This window comes from Mycteria americana, chromosome 4 (assembly GCF_035582795.1).
Source record: "Mycteria americana isolate JAX WOST 10 ecotype Jacksonville Zoo and Gardens chromosome 4, USCA_MyAme_1.0, whole genome shotgun sequence".
Taxonomy (NCBI): Eukaryota; Metazoa; Chordata; class Aves; order Ciconiiformes; family Ciconiidae; genus Mycteria; species Mycteria americana.
In genome coordinates this window covers 7250666-7270362 of record NC_134368.1, presented here as the reverse complement: position 1 = coordinate 7270362, position 19697 = coordinate 7250666, and the positions used below count along the sequence as shown (strand labels likewise).

The 19697-nt window shown below is 41.2% G+C and overlaps 1 protein-coding gene across 8 annotated transcripts in view; it reads right to left on the bottom strand.

Annotated features, from left to right (window-relative positions):
- KRCC1 (lysine rich coiled-coil 1) overlaps positions 1-19697 on the bottom strand; it is a 29580-nt gene that overhangs the window by 1411 nt on the left and 8472 nt on the right. For 2 of the 8 annotated variants that reach the window (XM_075499510.1, XM_075499514.1), the window contains exons 2-7: positions 15063-15169; positions 13302-13409; positions 13038-13212; positions 12033-12281; positions 10336-10450; positions 6890-8838 (exon numbers count right to left, since the gene is read on the bottom strand). In XM_075499510.1, coding sequence (XP_075355625.1) covers positions 8040-8838; positions 10336-10450; positions 12033-12281; positions 13038-13212; positions 13302-13409; positions 15063-15169 — 1553 coding nt within the window. In that variant the 3' untranslated portion in view covers positions 6890-8039. Of the gene's footprint in view, positions 1-750; positions 909-6715; positions 6850-6886; positions 8839-10335; positions 10451-12032; positions 12282-13037; positions 13213-13301; positions 13410-13608; positions 13630-15062; positions 15170-15419; positions 15520-19697 lie in introns of those variants that run through there. The other 6 variants (XR_012775439.1, XM_075499515.1, XM_075499516.1 and 3 more) reach the window with 6 other exon arrangements.

The window sequence follows — 19697 nt, the reverse complement described above, 5'->3', positions numbered from 1 at the left end:
CCCAAATCTCTTTTTAGACAGTTCATTGGACTGTCTTTGATTCCTAGTGCTACTGAGCAGCAGGTAGTCAGCTGTTCTCAAAACTAAACCCCTTTCTGAGGTGCCTACAAGGGGATATAGATGCTTATTTATTAACACTTTCAAGAGTGCTTAGACAACGCTGGCCTAGGCTTCATTTGATGATCTCCTCGGAAGGCTTTGTACTTGTCAAAGGCCACATGAGCATATTCTGAAGCATAAACACTAGAAATCCATCTGACTGGGGGGCTCCCATTGCATTATCCTTGCTCTCCATTAGCAAATCTTGCAGTGATGCTGCAACGATGCCTGCTTGCCTATGTTTGCCTAAGCAAACGGCATCAGAATACTCTATAAAACATTGCTAAAAAAAGAAAAAAAACCCCAAAGACTTATTTGCCTCAACAGTACATCCACAAATGAACAAGAAAGTACTGCCACAACAGTGGTGGTATGTCTGTCCTCACTTCCTTCGTGCTTGTTCATAAACCTGACCGAAAATCTTAACTCAGTTAGTTGCCAGGGCTAATGCGGAGCAGCAGAATCATAACGAAAGATGACGTAGCTATGAGAGGAGCATTGGAGAGCAGGTAAGGCTACACAGTGGAGGTTCAGATGGACACCAGCTTGCGGGTGTTGTCTCAACCTCCTTTTCTTCACCAGCTGGTGCTTCTTGCTGTTTTGAGCGTGGAGCGGAAAGATGAAAGGCAAGCTGTGCACCGGCGTACGTACCCCACGCCCGGCGAGCCCCCTTTTGCAGCTGTGCGGCAGGCAGTGTGCCGGCTCTGCAGCACAACACCTTCACCGCAGGCACAGCGCCCGGGTCGGCACACCAGCGCTCCTAAATGAGTGTGGCTGGTGTGTGCGGTCTGATTTCTTCATTTGCCGAGCTAGAAAAAAGAAGAATAAAAAGAGATGTAAACAAACCAGAAGGCAGGCAGCAAAGCAGCTGGCATCACCTTCTGCCTCAGCTTTGAGAGGGGTTTTTCTTAAAGCAAAGCCCCTTCCATACAATCCTCTCATTTTGAGGGCAATTCTAAGGAAACAAGTACGTCGCACGTGCTTGCTTTAGGCTGTGAGTGCAGATACCCTCACACAGGGACATGAAATAACTTAGCAGGGAAGAGACACTCATCCTGAGAGTTTTCAAAAAATATCACAGCTCTGTAAGCGCTTAAACAGGCACAAATGCCAGCAATACCAACTACTGACCATTGACAGAGGGTCCCAAACCCCAGACTTTATATAAACCTGAAGGGGTAGGCTTTATGTCTCATGTTGCTTTGTAGGATGCAACTCCACTATCATGGTCTTGATTTCACATTGGCTTCCCAGGTATCCTTTTCCACCCTGAGCATGACAGCCTGGAGCAGGGAAGGAGCTTACGTGAAGGAATTGCTGATGCACGTTCAAACTTGACTGCTACACACAATACAGGTGCAAAAGGTGCCTTCCCAAGGGGCCCTGAGGCCTCTGCATCATGGGCAACACTGACATGAGCTATTTGGCCCAGGAACGTCAGTGCATGCACAGATGTTGCTGCTGAAGGCAAGCCTAGGTGCTGTCCGAGAGAAACCCATGTGAGCTGAGTGCATCCTGCATGGTCCCTTGACCTGGACTTGCATGAAGCTACAACACCAAAACTTCTATCGACCTCTAAGAAGTAAGCAAAAGAGCCAAATCCTGCAAGCTGCTGAGACGTCTCACATTTCAGTGGTCACACACTACCTTGCCCGGGTGACTCATTTGACCAGACAGTGATGCAGCTGGTCTCCTGGTGTTGCAGCAAGATGGGGAGTGCAAAGCAAGAGAGGGAGCGTTACTGGGGTGAAGCTGAGCAAGGCAGAGTGATTTTTTTTTTTTTTTTTTAAGCACATGAGATGGATTTCAGAAAGGCTGAAGGCAGGGTAGGAAAGAACGGAGCTGATGCAGAAAGCCCCCAGAGCTTCTCCCATCGTGCTCTCGGGGCACAGGCTTCATTTGCACATGAAGTCAAATGAATGTAAGGATACAGACTTCAGAGTTTTGATTAACACTCCGAGGAGAACCTGTGTGTATATATATACACACCATGGTACTTCAATGTGTTATTAACCATTGATGTATCACTGACATGGGGGAGTGAAAAGAAATAGAAATGATCATTTCTGCTGACTACGAAAGGGAAGGTTTTGCCACTGTGGCTCAGAAACAGCATCGATAGAGACTCATTTCAAAAGAAACATTTGAGGGAAAAAGCTTAGCTGTGAGCAAGAGCTATCACGGTCAATATATTTCTCATACAGCATATTATCGATAACTGTGGTTCAGCCTGTGGAGCTTGAATTTATAATCCTGATCGTTTGGAAATGCCTAGCATTAAGCTTTGGGGAAAACAACTTTATTTCAACTGTTTGTTAGGTTAGTGCTCAGAACGTTGCAGTGAACAGTTCCATTGTTAATTCTAAGAAATCCTACTTCATTTTAAAGGTTTCTTTTAAATCTCCCCTCCCTCCCACACACAGAGATTTTCAGTTTTCCCCACAGCTCTCAGAGGAAAAAACCCCAACAATGTACCACTTCTTTCACATTCCCCCCAGTGAGATTCCGGTTTTATTTCAAACTTTCATGTCTTAAGTATGGAAATAGCAAGGACCTGAGCCCGTCAATGCAAGAAGAAAAGGTTTGTGACCTGAGGACCTGTGTTTTTGCCTGGTGTTGTTGAGTATCAATCCTACGATGAAGTCCAACTGTGATACAAGTGGTACTCGGCCCATTGTGCAAGGTAGGCTCCTGCAGGTGTTCAAGACTTGTGGAAGTGTCAGCGACTTGTGGAAATTGAGATTTATGCCTGTGCCCCAGTCTTATACCCTGGCACAGGAGTGATTCTGAGTGCAAACCTAGGAGCAAAGCTGGACAGGCAGTTTGCTGCAGCTCTCTGAAATCAAAACAAAATTTTCTTAAAGTTCAATAGGAATCAATGCCTCAACCTTTGCTCTGCCAGAAATAACTGGCTGAAATAGCACTTCATTGCTTTCAGCTGTAAATCGAGCTATTTGAAATAAAGGATAGTAGCTTATTTCGAGATGAGGAACACTGTTGCTCTTTTTCCAAAGCTTTACCACAGACAGATTTATGGCCCTGTACCTATTTATGGTTTCCTATTTATTCATTTTTTGTGACCCATTTTTGTGATACCTGCATTCATCACCAGTTTAAGGGTATAGTCAAGAACTGCTACAGCTGGTTGGGGTTAGAAAGACACTGTGCCTGGCTGCTCACCACCTCACTCTCAAAATATAAGCAGGACACGAAAAAGGTACAGCTGGAAGGACACCAGCAGACCTGACAGGGCTGTAACCTCCTCCCTCAGGTCATTTCCACCAGTGGATGTGAAGAACCACCAGAAGCTATATAACATGTTAAGGTTAAAAAAGTGGCAGCTGGAAGAGCTCATCTGGCACCACGTTCCTGGCATGTTGTAAATCACAGAAGCAGCTTGTGGAAAGGCTGGAAAGAGAATCCAAATCTTCCAGTCCTCACCCTGGTGCTTTCATCTTGGTGTTCTGGCTGATAAACACAGCCATTAAGCACGCTGTCAGCTTCTGTGTTGTTGGATGGCGGTGCTGGCCAAGAGCTCTATGCTGAAAAAAATACCTTTAATTAAACTGTAATAGTCCTCTAACTAGCTCAAACAACAGTTTTACACTGTAATCTGATTCCACAGATACATGGTAAATTTGAGATGCAGCTCAAGGCATTGCATTCAGGTGATTAACACAGATTTCAGTTGAATGCCTTTCAATCTTTATAGAAATATGCTTAGACAAGTTAGCAAGTTAGATATGACGAGGATATGTCTCATAGGCCAATGGCAGGGTTAACTTGCCAGGTGTTAGCATTCCCAGTGTGCCTTGCTGAAACCACAGCCTGAGTTCAGGGCATGCAAGGCGACTTCAGTGGTTCTCCCTTTTATTGCAAGATTTCAGATGAGAACCTTCCACCGTGAAAACAACTTTCTGCTCACTTCACAGGACGCAGAAAGAGATGTCCTGTTTCAGTTGTGGCTTTTTTCAGACAGACCTCACACTAGAATCTCACTACAAATTTTTCACATACTGCAGGCAGTCATGAAACCAAAGTATAAAAAGTCATAAAAAGGAAAACAAACTACAAAAAAGTGACAGTATTTTGCAGAACAGCACATTCACACCACTCTTCATAGGACACTGAACATGACAGCTGCTTTCAGAGGTGAGCATCTAGGCTCTATTGCATGTTCATTGAACAAGCAACTCCAATGCTTTCAGGCATTTTTTGTTATTCCTGCTCCAGCAGAAGGGTGGCCCTGCCTCCCTCTAATGTCAGCTGCCCCTATGGAGAGCTTAAGCTGATCTGTTTGCCTGTGAACGAGCATAGCGGATGCAGGGACACAAGGATGTCCCAGGGATAGTAACCTTCAGGAGAAAGGAGGGGAAACTGGCAACAGCAGTCTGCTTCAGCGACACATCATGGCAGGATAAATCTGCCAGAGTCCCCTTCTGCACCATTTGTAGCTGAAGAAAAGAGGCCTTGGAAGAATTCAGTACTTGATCCAGGCGATCTGGAGAGCGCCAAAATTGAACCAACCAACCATGGAGAGCACCAAAATTGAAATGCAGGAGTCTTCACTTAAGCCCAGCTTTAAACAGCAGTTCTAACCTTGTTTTGTGCTCAGCTACATGCACACAGTTTTAACTTGCCTTTTTCATATACAGCAGCTCTTTCACAAAGCCAAGCAGCACACAGGTTTACTGAAAGAGGAGACAGTGCTTTTGGGCCTTCACAGAGGAACCCTCATACCTGCATAAAACACCATTGACTCCAGGGGGTCTCCAGTCAGAACTGCAAGTCTATCTCCTCAGATGTGACAGAAAGATCTGTGATTTAATCTGTTCTCAAATCAGACTTGTAATGCTTTGGTAGTTTTAATGGGAGGAACAGATGAGCAGAATTAGCTTTCATTACAGACAGTGTGGATTCCTTTGCTACTAAGAAGTGAAAAAAGACGTATTTACAGTAAAGGGTAAATAAAGTCATCAATCTCTGTGCCTAGCATTTTAAAATATCTAGTATGTAGATAACTATTGGCACAAATGTGAAAGGCTAGGAACAAGGCAATCAGGAAACACACAAACAATAATCATTATTTATGACCTTAGAAAACTGGATATCACTCATCTAAACTGGAGCTGTTAAGTCACTTCTGCTAGAGGAGAATCCGCTATGTCTCATTCGCAGCATTTACATCATAGATTAATCATTGTTTAATCAAAATATGGCAAGAACACTTCTTTTGGGATCTTATCTTTCATATTTGATATCAAGAAACTTTGTTTAGAGCTATTCTACACAGTTTGCGCAACCACTTTCCAGTGGGTGGGTGAGGAGGGTATGGAGTTCAAGTACAGATTTGGGAATGATCACTGAAAAAACCAAACACATCTCCTGTTCTGCCAACTCATGCTTTTACCATATTTTCAGAGCTGTTAATCTCCTCCCGACTTCCAAAAGTGCAACTCTTATTTCAAAAGCAAGTAAACTGGTACTTATTTCCCTTCAATTAGTCTATTCCCTGTGTACAGAGTACTACACCGTGGCCTTTCCACCTGCTGGAGGTCTAATTGTTTTCTTAGACTGACTTCCTAAGGAAAGGAGGTGTATGGGACCGTACTGGAGCAAGAGTTCCTTACTAATAACTGTGAAAGACACTGGCCATATTTGTACAGCCCTATTTGCCAGAGTGGCAGAAATATCAAAGAGATCTTACAGCGCCCCAAGGTTTGCTAAACTAGGTGTCCTGGGAGAAGAGAAAGTAATTATTTGTCTTGCATGGGAGTCACACTGCAGCGTTGCCCACGTTATTCCCACAGCAAGGAGTACGCACAGGAGAGAGCGCTTAAAAACCTCCCCAGTTACACTGTAGGACAAGACAAGCAGCCTGCAGTTGTCAGTTTACAACAGCTCACAACTGTCATCAACAGTTAGCATAAGTAAGTTATGATTGAATCCACTCTCTTCCCAAGTAAATAATGAGAAAAGCAGTTCTTAATGTGTGACTTGAGACTCCCTCATTAGACGAGCAGGGGGTAAGAAAGCAAGCCAGGGAAAGAGTCCTTGGAAAGACACAGAAAGGCATGTAACTCCTGAGTGAGGAAAAAGAGCCACTGAAGAAAGCAGAGGCATTATCAGCCTGAAACAAAGACCAGGGGAGATTAGAAAAGGAGACCAGAACAAGGACCCTACGTACACTTTAAACTTAAAGCTGAATCTCCATGGACCTCTGCGTTCAGGTTCCTGAGACTCTTGACCAATGAATTGTTAGTGGCACCTACGTGCTCCTGCTCAACTTTGTTTAGTTGTATATGTATCTAGTTAAACTTGTCTGTTAGAGGATGGACTAAGTTTCTTGACAGCTCAGATGCTAACTACTCAGATTTATAAGTTTATCAGCAGCGGAAAAAATCTAAATCCAAAGATTGCAATCAACCACAAAACACAAATCTTTAAAAAATAAAAGTAGACTACATTATTTTGAGGGCTTTTCAACTTGCTTCTTATACCCGCAAAACTAAAACTAAGACAAATTAGACAGAATTCAAGGCTTGAGGGCCCTGGTCTCTACTCCATCCCACACCACAACAACCCACAACAGAAAGTTTCAGTTAGGCAGATATACCGAGAGCAGCAGCTCAGCGCAGGTGCCTCTACAAACAGATTAACCCAGTGGAAAGTGCAGTCTGAGTGGTGCAAACCAACAGCGTGATGGCTTTCAGATCCCACATCAAGGCTCAGAAAAAGCTTTCTTGCAACCTGAAGGCAGTAAGACAGATACTAAAGGGTGTGTTAAGAAATTGCTTTTAAATGATCACTTTTCAGAATTTAACTGTATTTACTCAATCCAGCAACTTTCAGTAAGATATCACACAGGCTTCAAATCCTCTACACAACCCCAGCTCTGCACAGTGCAGGCAGACATTGCAATTCCTCTCTTCCTCTTAGGCAGCCTGCCAGCCCCAGGCCCTGTAGAGACTGATGCATTTCCAGTGTCCGTGGCTCACTGAACGTCTCATCTGAGAGTCCTGGGATCAACACAAGAGCTTGAACGCTATCATCTAAGTTTCTCAATTAATTGCACATATGTAGGACATCAGTGCTCATGCCACAATAACGTAAATCCATATTGTGAATGAAGGTCTGGTGACATGACATTTCAAATGGAAATACAAAGCTGTTACTGATTTTTCAGGGTATTGTTTGGATCACAAATTTAGCTTCATTCTAACATTCCTTCTGTACATTACTTTGAGTGAATGAAGCAGAAAGCAGCCTCATGCTAGCTATCAATTTTGCATATTGCAGCTTTTCTGTGTTTCCTAAATTAAACTAAAAATCAGGATTACAATGAGAAAAATCTACCAGACAATGTATATCCGACAACCAGTTGCATGTTTAATAGACTCATTTTCCACTCAGAACTGGGTGACAAAAAAACCAAACCAAACCCCAAAAAATCCCAATATCAAATAAGGTTTGGAATCAAAAGCCTTTCACATTCTCTTTTTAAAATCTGTCAGCAAAATGGTTACAGACATGGCTGGGAACATTGTAGTGATCTTATTTATCTTATGAGTTTATGTACTTTCCTAGAAGAATAATATGAACCTCAGTAGTAGGCACCATTAATATTAGAAAGAAGCTATACATTTTGGTGAAAATTCCAACAGTATTCTGTAAGCTACTGACCCTTATTTGTGGTATATTCCAGAAGAGATTATAGACTTTCAAACTTGCATCACTGCAATGGCTGCTGTATGTGTAAGATGATTAAAGATTGATGACTACCTACTGCCCCCAAATTTCAGAAGACAGGCTTTTTCTCGCTGCCAGATTGGAACAAAAACTTTGCTTGAAACATAAAAAAAAGAAGTCATAGTATAGTACAAAATGATTAAGCGAGTCTACAAACAGCATCAACTTCTTAAAGCTAAGCAAAATCTTTATCAATAACCCAAGACAGATTCATCCCAAAGTAGCTCCTCTTCTCTTTTGCCATCTGTCTCTGGCTTCTTTTTATCCTTTTTGTGCTTTTTGCTCTCTTTCGCAGTGGGGTTTTCTTTAAGTCTTTTGTCTTTATAAGGTCTTGATTTCTTCTCATTTACCAAATCTATCTCAAATTTAATTCTCTTTTGCTTCTCATTTTCTTTTCCAAAATCTGCACCTTCACTATTTTTCTTTCTTTTCTGCTTTGTGGCTTCTTTCTCATACTTCAGCTCTTCACTGATGTATTTTTCCTCCTCAAAATATTTTATCTGAAATTTCTGTTCTTTTCTGTAGGAGCTGGTAGAACTTTCAGCAAGCATAAGTTTGTAGCAGTCTTTAGATTCTGCAACCGATAGGCTGAAGCTCTTATCTCTGATGGTGGCCACCTCAGTTGCTTGCTCTTGCTCTTCTTTACAGTATCCCTTGCTATAGTGACAATTAGGTGTCTTTTCTAGTGCATGCTCACAAGCTGATGGCCAGCTTGGCGATCTATTTTCCCTAGTATTTGTAGGTGACTGAGTTTCTGAGAAAAGGCTGGAATGCTGGCCTTGTTCACATTTAAAGTTTGAAGATATAACCTCACCAAGGTCACTTCCTCCTTCAGTGTTTTTATCTTGAAACGCTTCCTCTTCTGCTTTTCCTAAATACCTTCTTGGCTCTAGACTTCTGGCTTTCTGAACTTTCATGTAATCTGTTAATTCATCTTGAAAGGAGTCATATGTCTTTGATTTCTTCATGAGATTGACAAGCACTGTTTCTCTGCATAAATTGGATAGAAAGTCTTAGTTATTAATACTGACCAATTTGCTTAGCATCTGTTGAGTTAAAAAAAAAAAGTTGTATTTCCAGAGTTCGAAAAAGAACATATTCCAAGTGTGTTGTTCTGTGTAACTATGTGGACCCTGTTAGACACAATCATATCTGTAAAGCTGAAGTTACAGGGCGCAGATTCTACTCTTTGTGAAAACTGAAAATCCAGAATAACTTCATGAAGACCAAATGAGTTTCTTGCAACCTAGGGTACTGCAAGAATAAGATGCCTTTAAAATGACTGCATGCATTTTAAAAACTACTTTTTAAAAAGAAAATTTAAGATTCTCTCTTATTAACTAATCTCCAATTAGCTGCAGATAAGAAGCAATTACATTATATACTGACTGTCAAGTAATAAAGTTACTAACTTCTTTATGAGATTCATTCTACTGAACAGTTGTAGTGCAGTAATTTCAGGCAAACTGTGTGACTCCATAGCAGAAACAAAACAGAACAGAAACAACCAACCTGGATTGCTAAAAACCCCAAACAAGATAAACGTGCTCCCAAGGCAAAACTACCTATCAGTTTATCTTCTACTTTCCCTTTCCTCCGGCTGGAAGATGTTAGATGTTAGAAGTGGTTAGATGACAAAGACATCCCCTGTGGGAAGGGCAGCTCCGAAGACCTATCCCTTAAACATATCTCGTTCTGCCTTAATTCACCAGCTTTACACATTCATTTTGTTAAACTCTAGATAGGCTTGTAGCAGTTCCCTACACCCCTGTTTTTGGGGACTCTAATTCTGTTGACTAAACAAACATTTAAAATCCTATCAGTTCTACATCAGTCTCTTGTGGTTATATTATTGTGCCTTCACTTAAAATATGTATTATCAAAATGCTTAACATGTAAGCAACTGCATATTTAGCCTACTTGCACAGCAATCTCTAAAAAGTACATCTTAAATGACCACAATATCCATTCTGCAATTAACAGTCTACAAGCCCTCTTCTGGGTAAAAGAAAAAGTACAAGAGCTATCATCTATCTCACAAATGATCTTATGCCAAATGTAAGAAGCATGCTGATGAATCCTGAAAGCAAGACAATTGATGGAGACTTGGCACTTTTTGGGATTAAGGTCTTCTTTGCCCTGTCAGTAGGAATCTAATTTCAGACCATTTCCTTCTAGACTGAGCACTGAAGATGCTGTACCAAAACAGGTCCTGCTATCCCCAGATAGCAAAATAAGTAGGAAAATTGTACAGATTTCAGGACCTTTCCCTGTAGGTTGTCACTGAAGTTGCAACTGTGGGAACTCTAAGACTGAATGTCAGTCACAAATATGATGTTTACGTGGACAGTGCCCCTTTAAACCAGTAAACCAAACAACAAAAAACCCACCAACTAATCAAAGTCCCTTAAGAGCAAACAACAGGGCTAATGAAAGTTTGAAAGAACTAACTACAGAGGAATAGTAACAAAAGACTTATTGACTTACTTAATCCGGTGCTTATTTCCTTGCATGTGGGACTGGTACGTTTCTATAGACGTAAGTGTGATGTTACATACGGGGCATATGTAATAACCAACCCCAACTGCTGAAAAGAAGGAACCTGTAGGTTAGAGACACTACAAATGAAAGGTAAAACTCAAAGCACAACACGATCCCATCCCACCCAAGAGTCCTAACATAATGTTCCCATAAACAAGGTTTATAGACAGATATAAAGTCTCTGCTGCTATTTTACACTAGAATAATATTTATGAAGGGAGCTAGGAAGGTGTACAGTTGCAGCGTAACCATGGTTTAAATATGAACAAAGACCATTTCTGATGACTGAAGTGATCCAAGACAATTCCAGTGAACTGTTGTCAAGTGCTGATGAGGATGAACTGTGCTGAAAAATTAAATACTATTGTAAATACCTGACCCAAAGCAAGCACCAACAGGTACCAATCCAGTCAGCCCAGATTTAACTAAAACAAGATCAGTTTAAACATTACCTGCTCGAATGTTCATGCAGCATTGGTTCAACCCTGTGAAGATGCTGAGGGAATTGTCACTACAGTACATTATGAGTATGGTACATGGAGCCTCAGGCAAATATAAGGCAAGGTCAGATGAGGAAAACCCTTGTGTTTTCTAGGTTGTCATTTTCTCCTCTCCTACAAGCTGTGTCATGCATAGACCCAAGTATTCTGAAACCAGTGAGTAACCTTTTTCCCCATGCAAACCCAAGAGCTTCATCCATCAGCAAAATGCAGCATTAATTCTAATGGGTTATTGCTTTGCATCAAAACGTATTATTTTGTTTAAATTATAGCATGACTTAATGAGAGCTGTTTTATACTAACAAGGACTTTTGACTATCAGCTAGGATTCTGAATTCCTTACTAAAGAAAGGATTGACAGTTCTGTTGTACAGGACCAGATGATGCCCCCTCAAAAGTAATGGAAGTTGCACAGCAACAAGGCCTTGGCTTTGGACACAGTTCTTGAGCGGGAGACAGTCCTGATAGGAGGGCTAGAGAACAATGACTGTTTAGGAAACAAACTTCCTTATGTGGGAAGACTGAAATAATTACAACAACCAGTTTCATGAATAAAAGATTAAGGGAAGACATGACACCAGTTTTCAATTATTTAAAGAACGCGACAAAAAGGAAACAAATGATTCAATTCTTGTGTCTGCTGCTTGTTCTGTGCACAGTGAAGAAATGCATTGTGGTCAGAGCGCGCAGAGTTCAATGTCAGTAGAAGGTTTTAAGACAGAGAAGGTAAAGATCATGAAGTCCTGGGAGATGTTCCTTATGGAGGTTGTGGAGCTTCCAGCACAGATGGTTTTTAAGAACAAGGTGGATGAACACCTTAAGAATGACACAGGTACAACTGATCCTGGACTTGGATTTAGGGGACTGGGCTATTTTCTATGATCCTTTGAGTTTGACTGCAGAACTCGGTGAGGACTGGACTTGGGTCTCCAAGTCAATAAGAAATATGTTCCAACCTACAGCTGTCAGAGACAGAACTTTAGCAGTTCATAGACCAAACAGAAAGGAAGAAATGAACTTGTTCTGTAATAGAGGAGGAGAATATCATTTCATTGCACACATCAGAGCAGTTCCTTGAACAAATCAGAACTGAGCACTCAAGCTACACTCAGAGATTGTAACACTTGCTCATGTTCTGCTTACCATTTGTGCTCGATTCTGCAGGGATGGCTTTGTCTCCCAGGTCCTCCAATATCTTTTTCCGTGCTTCATTTCTTCTGTGTTTCTTACCAACATAATGCTGCTGGGCCACAAGTGGATTATTGAAGGGAGCACAGCACAGCTTGCAGTACTTGTCTGAATCATTTAACTTCAACCTTGTGTTAGCGGATGACGAAGACTCTTCAGCTTCCGAAGGCAGCAGGGGCTTCTCAGCTGATGGCTTCTGTAAAGCTGGAGACATGGAAGTAGACGATAAATCTGCTGACAGCACTGCAATGGAAAAGCTAAAACAATTCCACAGAGCAAAACAGGTGACTGCAGAACTACAGAGCTGGAAAGGAGAACAGTCTGCTGGGTGCTGAACTACTTCCAAAAGACTATAAAATATCTTAATCCTTGCAAGGATATGAAAGTACAGACTGATAAGGAACACAATCCTGGAATATTCAGAAACCCCACCATTAGACACCTAAAAACCGGCTGTGTTTGACAGCTGGTCACTCTAAGGTCCTTAAACAGTCCAAGAAGATAGATGTACCCTGCAGAGGGTGATTCAGAGCACATACACTATGCTCCATCTTTAAATACAGTTCAGCAACTTGTACAGGACTAACACCAGTTAAGTGTTGCTTGTGGACTAATTGTTTTTTTAATTTCTTATCTTAATTTATCAAAGGAACATCTTGTTGGGACTGCAGTGAATTCTCGGAACAACAATGAACACCTTTCATTAATAAAAAATCAGAAATATTTGCCTTTAGTTTCAGTCAATGAAAGATAGGGAATTCGAAAGCAAGGTTCCATGGCTTCAGAGTTGCACAGGGTAGTATCTTTGTTTATTCACCTAAGGAGTTACCACAAGACAGCTCCACAACTTCGGCAGAATATAAAGGCATAGACACATGTCAAGTGTAGGAAGATAGTTCTCTATATTTGTTTCAGAGAGTGACAGGAAAACACATGCAAAGCAAACTATTTAGTTCTTACCAGAAACAGGCTGCGTGCTCTGTGCTGGCATGTGGGCTTGGTCTCCTGATAACTGCTTCAGCTTTTTAGCGTGGATCTTTCCCAAGTAGTGAGACAAAGCAACAACTGGGGAAGTAAAAATCATGTTGCAGAGATTGCAGTATTTGTTTTTGTCCAGTACACCACTCCCATCCATCTGAAACCAGGCAAGGGCAAGCTCAGTTACAAGCATTCACTGAAGTATACAAGGAAACATTTTATTTAGCAATGAAGAGGAATAGTCACCTGAAAACTGATAGAATCCGTTTTCTTCTGTTTGCCATGCTCCTGCCTCTCATCTTTCTCACCATGCCTTTGGATGTAAAGACGAACTTTCTGAGCGTGCTTTTTGCCCTGGGAAGAGATTAGAATTATTCCTGTTTCAGTAACAAGGATCCAAGTAGTGATATAGCCAGTGACTGGGACTTCATTCATCAAAAACTGCTTTCAACACTTGCCAAATTTTATTTGTATAAAGCAGAGCCACAAATGGACAAACACCAGCTCATGTAACAATACTATACTTTAATCAATAACATAGTACTAGCATTACTCATAACATTTTGCCTTGAGCAGCCCTCGGAGTCATCTACTTTCAACTCTTTGTGGAACCAGAAATCCTGACATGTCCCCTTACAAACAGGGATACTAAAATAGGTAAGGAAAGGAATGCAGCCATGCCACAGAGCAAGTCTGCTGTGCTCATTTACCACTAAGCCTGGGTGCTTGACATCAAGGCTGTCCTGTGTTGTGGCACAGGAGAATAACAGGCAGCAGGACTGGACTTACCTTCCTAAATAAAAAGTCATCTTCCTGTACAGACAGTAAGAGAAGCAGGTTTCCCTGGAAGCTGAGTTAAATTATCTCCAGCCTGGAGTCAGTCTATGGAGATTTCTACACCTTTCTACTGAGGATACAATAGTGCAGGTACCTAAAATTAGGTGTTAACATATACTGCCCTCAGCTGCAATTATTTTTTAATTCTTAGATGCTCTCTGAACTCATAACCTTCCAATTTGTGCACTTGTAATGTCCTTGCCCATGTGCCACTCTATACAGTGGTAACCTACAATGCAAAACAAGTAACTTGTCTTCTCTGACCTGATGCTTTTCAGATGTCTTTTAAGGATTCCGAGGAGCAGTGCAGGATATTATAACAATATTAACAAAGAGAAAGAGGACCTATCATACCTGGCTAGACAATACAAGCACAACTGAGAAGAATCAGTTATTTCCATCAATTCATTTTGTAATGGTGTAGTCAGGTAACTTTACTATTATCCTCAACTGGATTTTGATCCAATAAACACAAAATCAAACTGAGGGTCTGAACTCTGTGAAGTTCTGACAGTACAACTGCTGCTTAAGTTAAAGTAAAGTAAGGAAATACAACACCTTGCAAGACCTGAGTCTTCATAGTGCAAGAAAGACTCCTGACAGCAACTGACATTTTAAACTTTAACTTTTGCAAGAAGAAAGGAAAAGACAGAAATGTCTGTGCCTGCAAACCTGCATACCGTCAAGATCAAGTTTCAAAATAAAGCACACTTTCCCACTCTACAGCAATATCCCAAGGCACACCGTTATTCCAAGAAATGCCTTCAGCATGATTCATACAACCTGCCTCAAGCAGACACTGGTGCACAGAGCCACACATGTGTATCGCTGGGTGAAGCGTCAGAAGGCATGACCTCGATCCTCTATACCTAGCACTGCCCCATGCCATACATATGTTCTGGCTCATGGCGTGCAGTTCTGCTTCAATCCCATATACAGCATGGCCTGAAACTGCTCAGTCCCTTCTAAAATCATGCTGCAATATGCAGGTGTTTGCCCTTCACTATACTGAACCCACAACTTTCACATTTAAGTCTAGTTAATGTCTAAGCCTAGCATAGGCCTTGAGAAAGACACTATAAAAAGTCTTTTATAACACTACGTAGAAGCCCCAGACAAACAAACCAAAGCCCCAGTGCTTGCTAAGAGAAATTCTCCTTTCCAGCCTACCTTATAGTGTGACATCCTTTGAGACTCAAACTGCAGCACTGCCCCACAGACCTTACAGAAAGTGTCAGTGAAAAGGTCTTTCCTTGTTGCCTCATCTAAAATGTCATCTAAACGGAAAGAGCAAAAGACAAAAATCAGCCAGTAGTTAGGACAAGATATATTTGCATGTCTTTGCTTACACAAAACATCAACCACTTTAATATTCACATGCAGCACAAGATGAAGGAACCAATGTTCATCCACTGAATCACACCGTACCTCGCTGTGGCTTCAAAGCAATGCTGTAAAGCCACCTAAACCTTCCTCCTTACAGAAGTATTGCTCTCATGGACTAATAAAGTATTAATATAAGAGTACCTGGGCTTTGAAAACAGAGACAGGGGTTTTCTTCATTGAGTTTTCAGTCCACTTCAGATAGTCAAGTATTTCTGACATTGTGCCCTAACGGCTGAAAAAGAAGTAGTTTAACTGGACTAGATCACACAGTTAGTTAAATATGGGAACACTCCTTAAAGAAGAGATTTGAAGAAAGTCTGGGAGTAGCTCTGTACATGGGAAAGGCCAGGAGGCCTCAGCTGCTTAGGAAGGTTGTACCTGTGCCCCCTATAACAATTTAACTGATTTAGTTATATGGGGAAGAACTGCTCCAATGTTTTGATTTTCTTTGCCCTGTTCCCAGTTAACTCATGGCCTGTATACACTTTAATTCATACAAAAATTGGCCCAGACCTGAAGCTATTCCTGAATAATTGTATGTGCAGGCACATTTGATCTGGGGGGGGACACTCTAATAAGCACTTAAAAGTAGTACCAACATCATGTCAATTAAGAGAATTAAACACACCCTTCAGAAGAACATATCTGTGCTAGCAGAACCCTCACAAAGATAAAGCTACATCACCACCCCAGTTCTTTCTCCTCTTAATACACTTAATTCATTAGGGAAACCAGTTTAACTCATATTGCTTGAAACGCTTCTCTGGTACAGGCTATGCTTTCAGGGAGCAAGTTTACCCACGCTGCTATACCACCAAAACTTTTTCTGTGCTGCCAAACTCTAAGACTACCTGTTTCTTTTTCATCCCCAGTGGGTCACACTATTTCTAATTAAGCTAGAATTTCACTTTTTGCCATGGCCTGCTCTTAAAAATAAGCCAAAGTTAAACAAGTTTAAAGCAAAAATAAAGGAAGCCACATAACTAGACAGTTCAACTAAACCATGCTCTTCAAATGAAGCTGAGGTTAAAGAGAAAATATTGGGGAAAGTATCGTGATGTCTTAACTGAGCTTAAACCCTCTAAGTTTACCCAACGGTCCATTCTGGAAGCCACATGCGGAGCAGCTGGCTTTCCGTGCTTTGCACACAGCCTGGAGAGACTGTGGGCAAGGAAAGCATCGCTCCCTGTGGTCTCAAGGTTTGGTGCCAAAAGGCACCTAGAAACCCATAAAGGCAATCAGCCTTTACCCTCAATTCTAAGACTGCTCTCTTGGCCCCTTGCCAAAGCAAAGTCAAGTCCAAGGGAACATGAAAAAACCAAATCAAATACCATGTATGGTGTCCTGTAACTCTAAACAACGGTGCTAAGCTGTGGGATGGTCAGTTCACAAATGATTAAGGAAGGACTAGAGTCCACCCAGTCCCCTGCATGTGCCGTGGACAACACATGACTGCCATCTTTGCACAAGTAAAAAGCTGCTTAAACACAGAGCCTGAATTTCAGTACAAGCTGTATGACATATACTTTAACTGAGCCAGTATCACCCCAGGAATGTGGCTCCAGTGGAAGCCTGAAACAAGGAATGCCAAACTGCTTCGACAAGCCAACATTAACGTGTGCAACCAGGTGAAAATCCATCACCAGCTCGATGGGCACTGACAAAACCTGAGGAATAGCAGACGAAGAGGTCTTTCTCAGACTGCATGCATGGCTAACCCCACTTCGCCTTCCCAAAGCAGCACTCCTGATTTGTTTAACATACAGATCTTAATGAAGCTGGCTCTGATGAGGCTTTTGGCTGAGATTGCAACAATGACTGGGTATCAAAATGCCGCTGTCTAGCATGGTTTACCATCAGTCCCTGATACAAGAATTCATTTTCTAATAAAACCTTTATTTTCATGAGGCACAACAGCCAGGTGACTAGTCCTTCAGAGCTTTTGGTTTTTGTATTTTGAGTCATCCAGAAGTGTTCAATATTCTACAGTTACAGATTGACGTAGCTTAGCCACTTCAAGCAGAGGAGTGAAAGATGGACACAATAAACAACTTGAGTTGATCCACACAAGAAAATCCAATGACTTGGTTCTGGGCACTAGATGAAAGCCCATCTTGCACCTGAAATGCATGAATTGCCAATGTTTGTAGCAGAAAAAGCCACTTACAGAGGAAAATTACACCAGTTTGCTCAAGTGTACTGAAATGTAAAAACAGCTACCTAGAGAAAGATAACTGGAACAGTATTCTCTATTTAAAAAAACAACAAAAGGCAAATTGCAGTGCAACTAGGCACAAGACTACGAAATACTACTATCGTTGGCAGTATTCACTATATTTCAATTTGCGTAACTTCTCACTGGAAAACAGATCTTTGTTTCAAAGACAGACTCCTTTATATTAGTTAAGGACAGTATTCTATGCACATTTTCCTTGACTTAGCAGTGAACTGCACAGCCTTCTTGGCAGACAAAAACCAACCAAGTGCATGCTACAAATAAAATCCTACAAACATTTTAATGTGAAATTAAAATTGGGCTTTTAATTCACCTTCTTCTTGCCTGACCACTGCAATTAAAAGACTGGATTATAGGGACCAGAAGTCTGGTTGTCCAAGTAACTCCTATTGTGCCTCTTGGAGCCATCCTGAACTCTGCTAGGTCTTTGTTCTCAATGGCATTTTGCAGTAACTGATGAATTGCACTAATATATATTCTAGGGACAGTTTTAAATATTGGTCTTCATTGTTACAAGAGTTGTTTTCATTCTTCAGTATTGTAAAAAGGCAGACAGGACTTGACTTACTCAGATTCTTTCTTCTTCGTAAATTTATCACATCTTCTTAGTTCTCTTTTCTCTTTATAGTGTTGTGTTTTCTATTTCTCATTAAGTCTTTCCATTTTTCACCTCCTAACACTGTTGTCCCTCTGTTTTGGCTCTATCTTTTCTCAAGACAAGGTTATGCTACTACAGCTGAGACAGCAGCGATGAATGCAGAACTACAATAATCTCAGTAAAGTCTCCTACCTTGGTCTAACACTTGTAGCGTTGCTAAACCCAAGAATTGGTTTCCCCCAACAGAGATAGATCTACAAAAATAAAGACACAGACTTCACAACAGTTGCCTTGATTTTGGAACCTTAAAGATTTGCTCCATGTTTTCTCCATGGTCACAAGATGACTATTAACACTTATCACATGAAACAGGCAGGGTTCCCAAACAATAACTTGGCTGGGGAATGCAAGCCGTGAGCATAGTAACATAACCTGCTTTAATGCAGCTCTTGGCATTCACCTGCTGTTAAATTAGCAATAGCATGGGAGTTCAGCTCCAGCTTCATCAGTATGATACAGCCAAGCACAGCATAACCCTGTCTGCTTTCCTTAGACCAAACAAGGCCAGAACATCCTGATCCACAAAAAGGATACAGCAGCTGCTACCCAAGTTGATCAGAAGCACAGCTACCTAGCACTTCTGAAAAAGCTGGGTAGCCACTTTTAAAATCCCTGATCTGATAATTTCAGCCTCAAACCACATGAAAAACTGTACTATAACATAACATTTTTCTTTTTATTTTCTGTATCGTTAGCTGATTTTTAGGCAAATATATATGCCTTGGATAACATATTTCTACGTGGTCTTCTGACGAACTGCACAGAGACAAATTCAGGAACAAACTGACGTGTGTCTCACTTAAATCCCAACCAGGCAGTGAGTTGTAAGCGGTCTTCAGTCTGGTCTGGGCAACCACAGGCTCCTTCCCAATGGCACCCACGCTTCGTTATATGACACATCTCTGCTCACCTCCAGAGAAGGGTCAAGAACAAGTCTGCCCTTTCTCCTTTTAACTATGTCTCGAGGCCATTTGTGACACACGAAAATGACAGAGCACGGGGAGATGTATGCTACCGCTGCCTATGTGCAACCAGTTCTATAAATATTAAGCTGAACCTGAGGTCTTCAGCTTTCAGATTCACAAGACATCTTTCCTGGCAAGTAAGAAAAACTTTTTTTTTTAAAAATAGCTTACCTTACAGTTTGCAACCATGCCATCAGAAACTTTTCAGAGAATCAATCAAAAGCGATAGCCTTGCAGAACTGCCATACTGACCTCGTCATTTTTATGCTTCCAAAATGTTTAAATAAAGGTACTTGTATCATGAATTCGGAGCGACTGTTTGGATCAGCTTTCTGTCATTAAGAAATGGCTCACTGCAAAACAGACCAACTACTGTTTGTCACAAATTTACTGCTCCTTAATAAAAGGATATGGATTAAAATGTTTTAGAAATAGAAGACATGAGATTTATTTAAAAAATTAAAGATATAAATGTTCATGCTGCATGATGAAGTCAACCAGTAATTTTCAGTGTAGCTTTTGCCTTATTTTTAGGCTATTCCCCCAAAAAACCATTTACA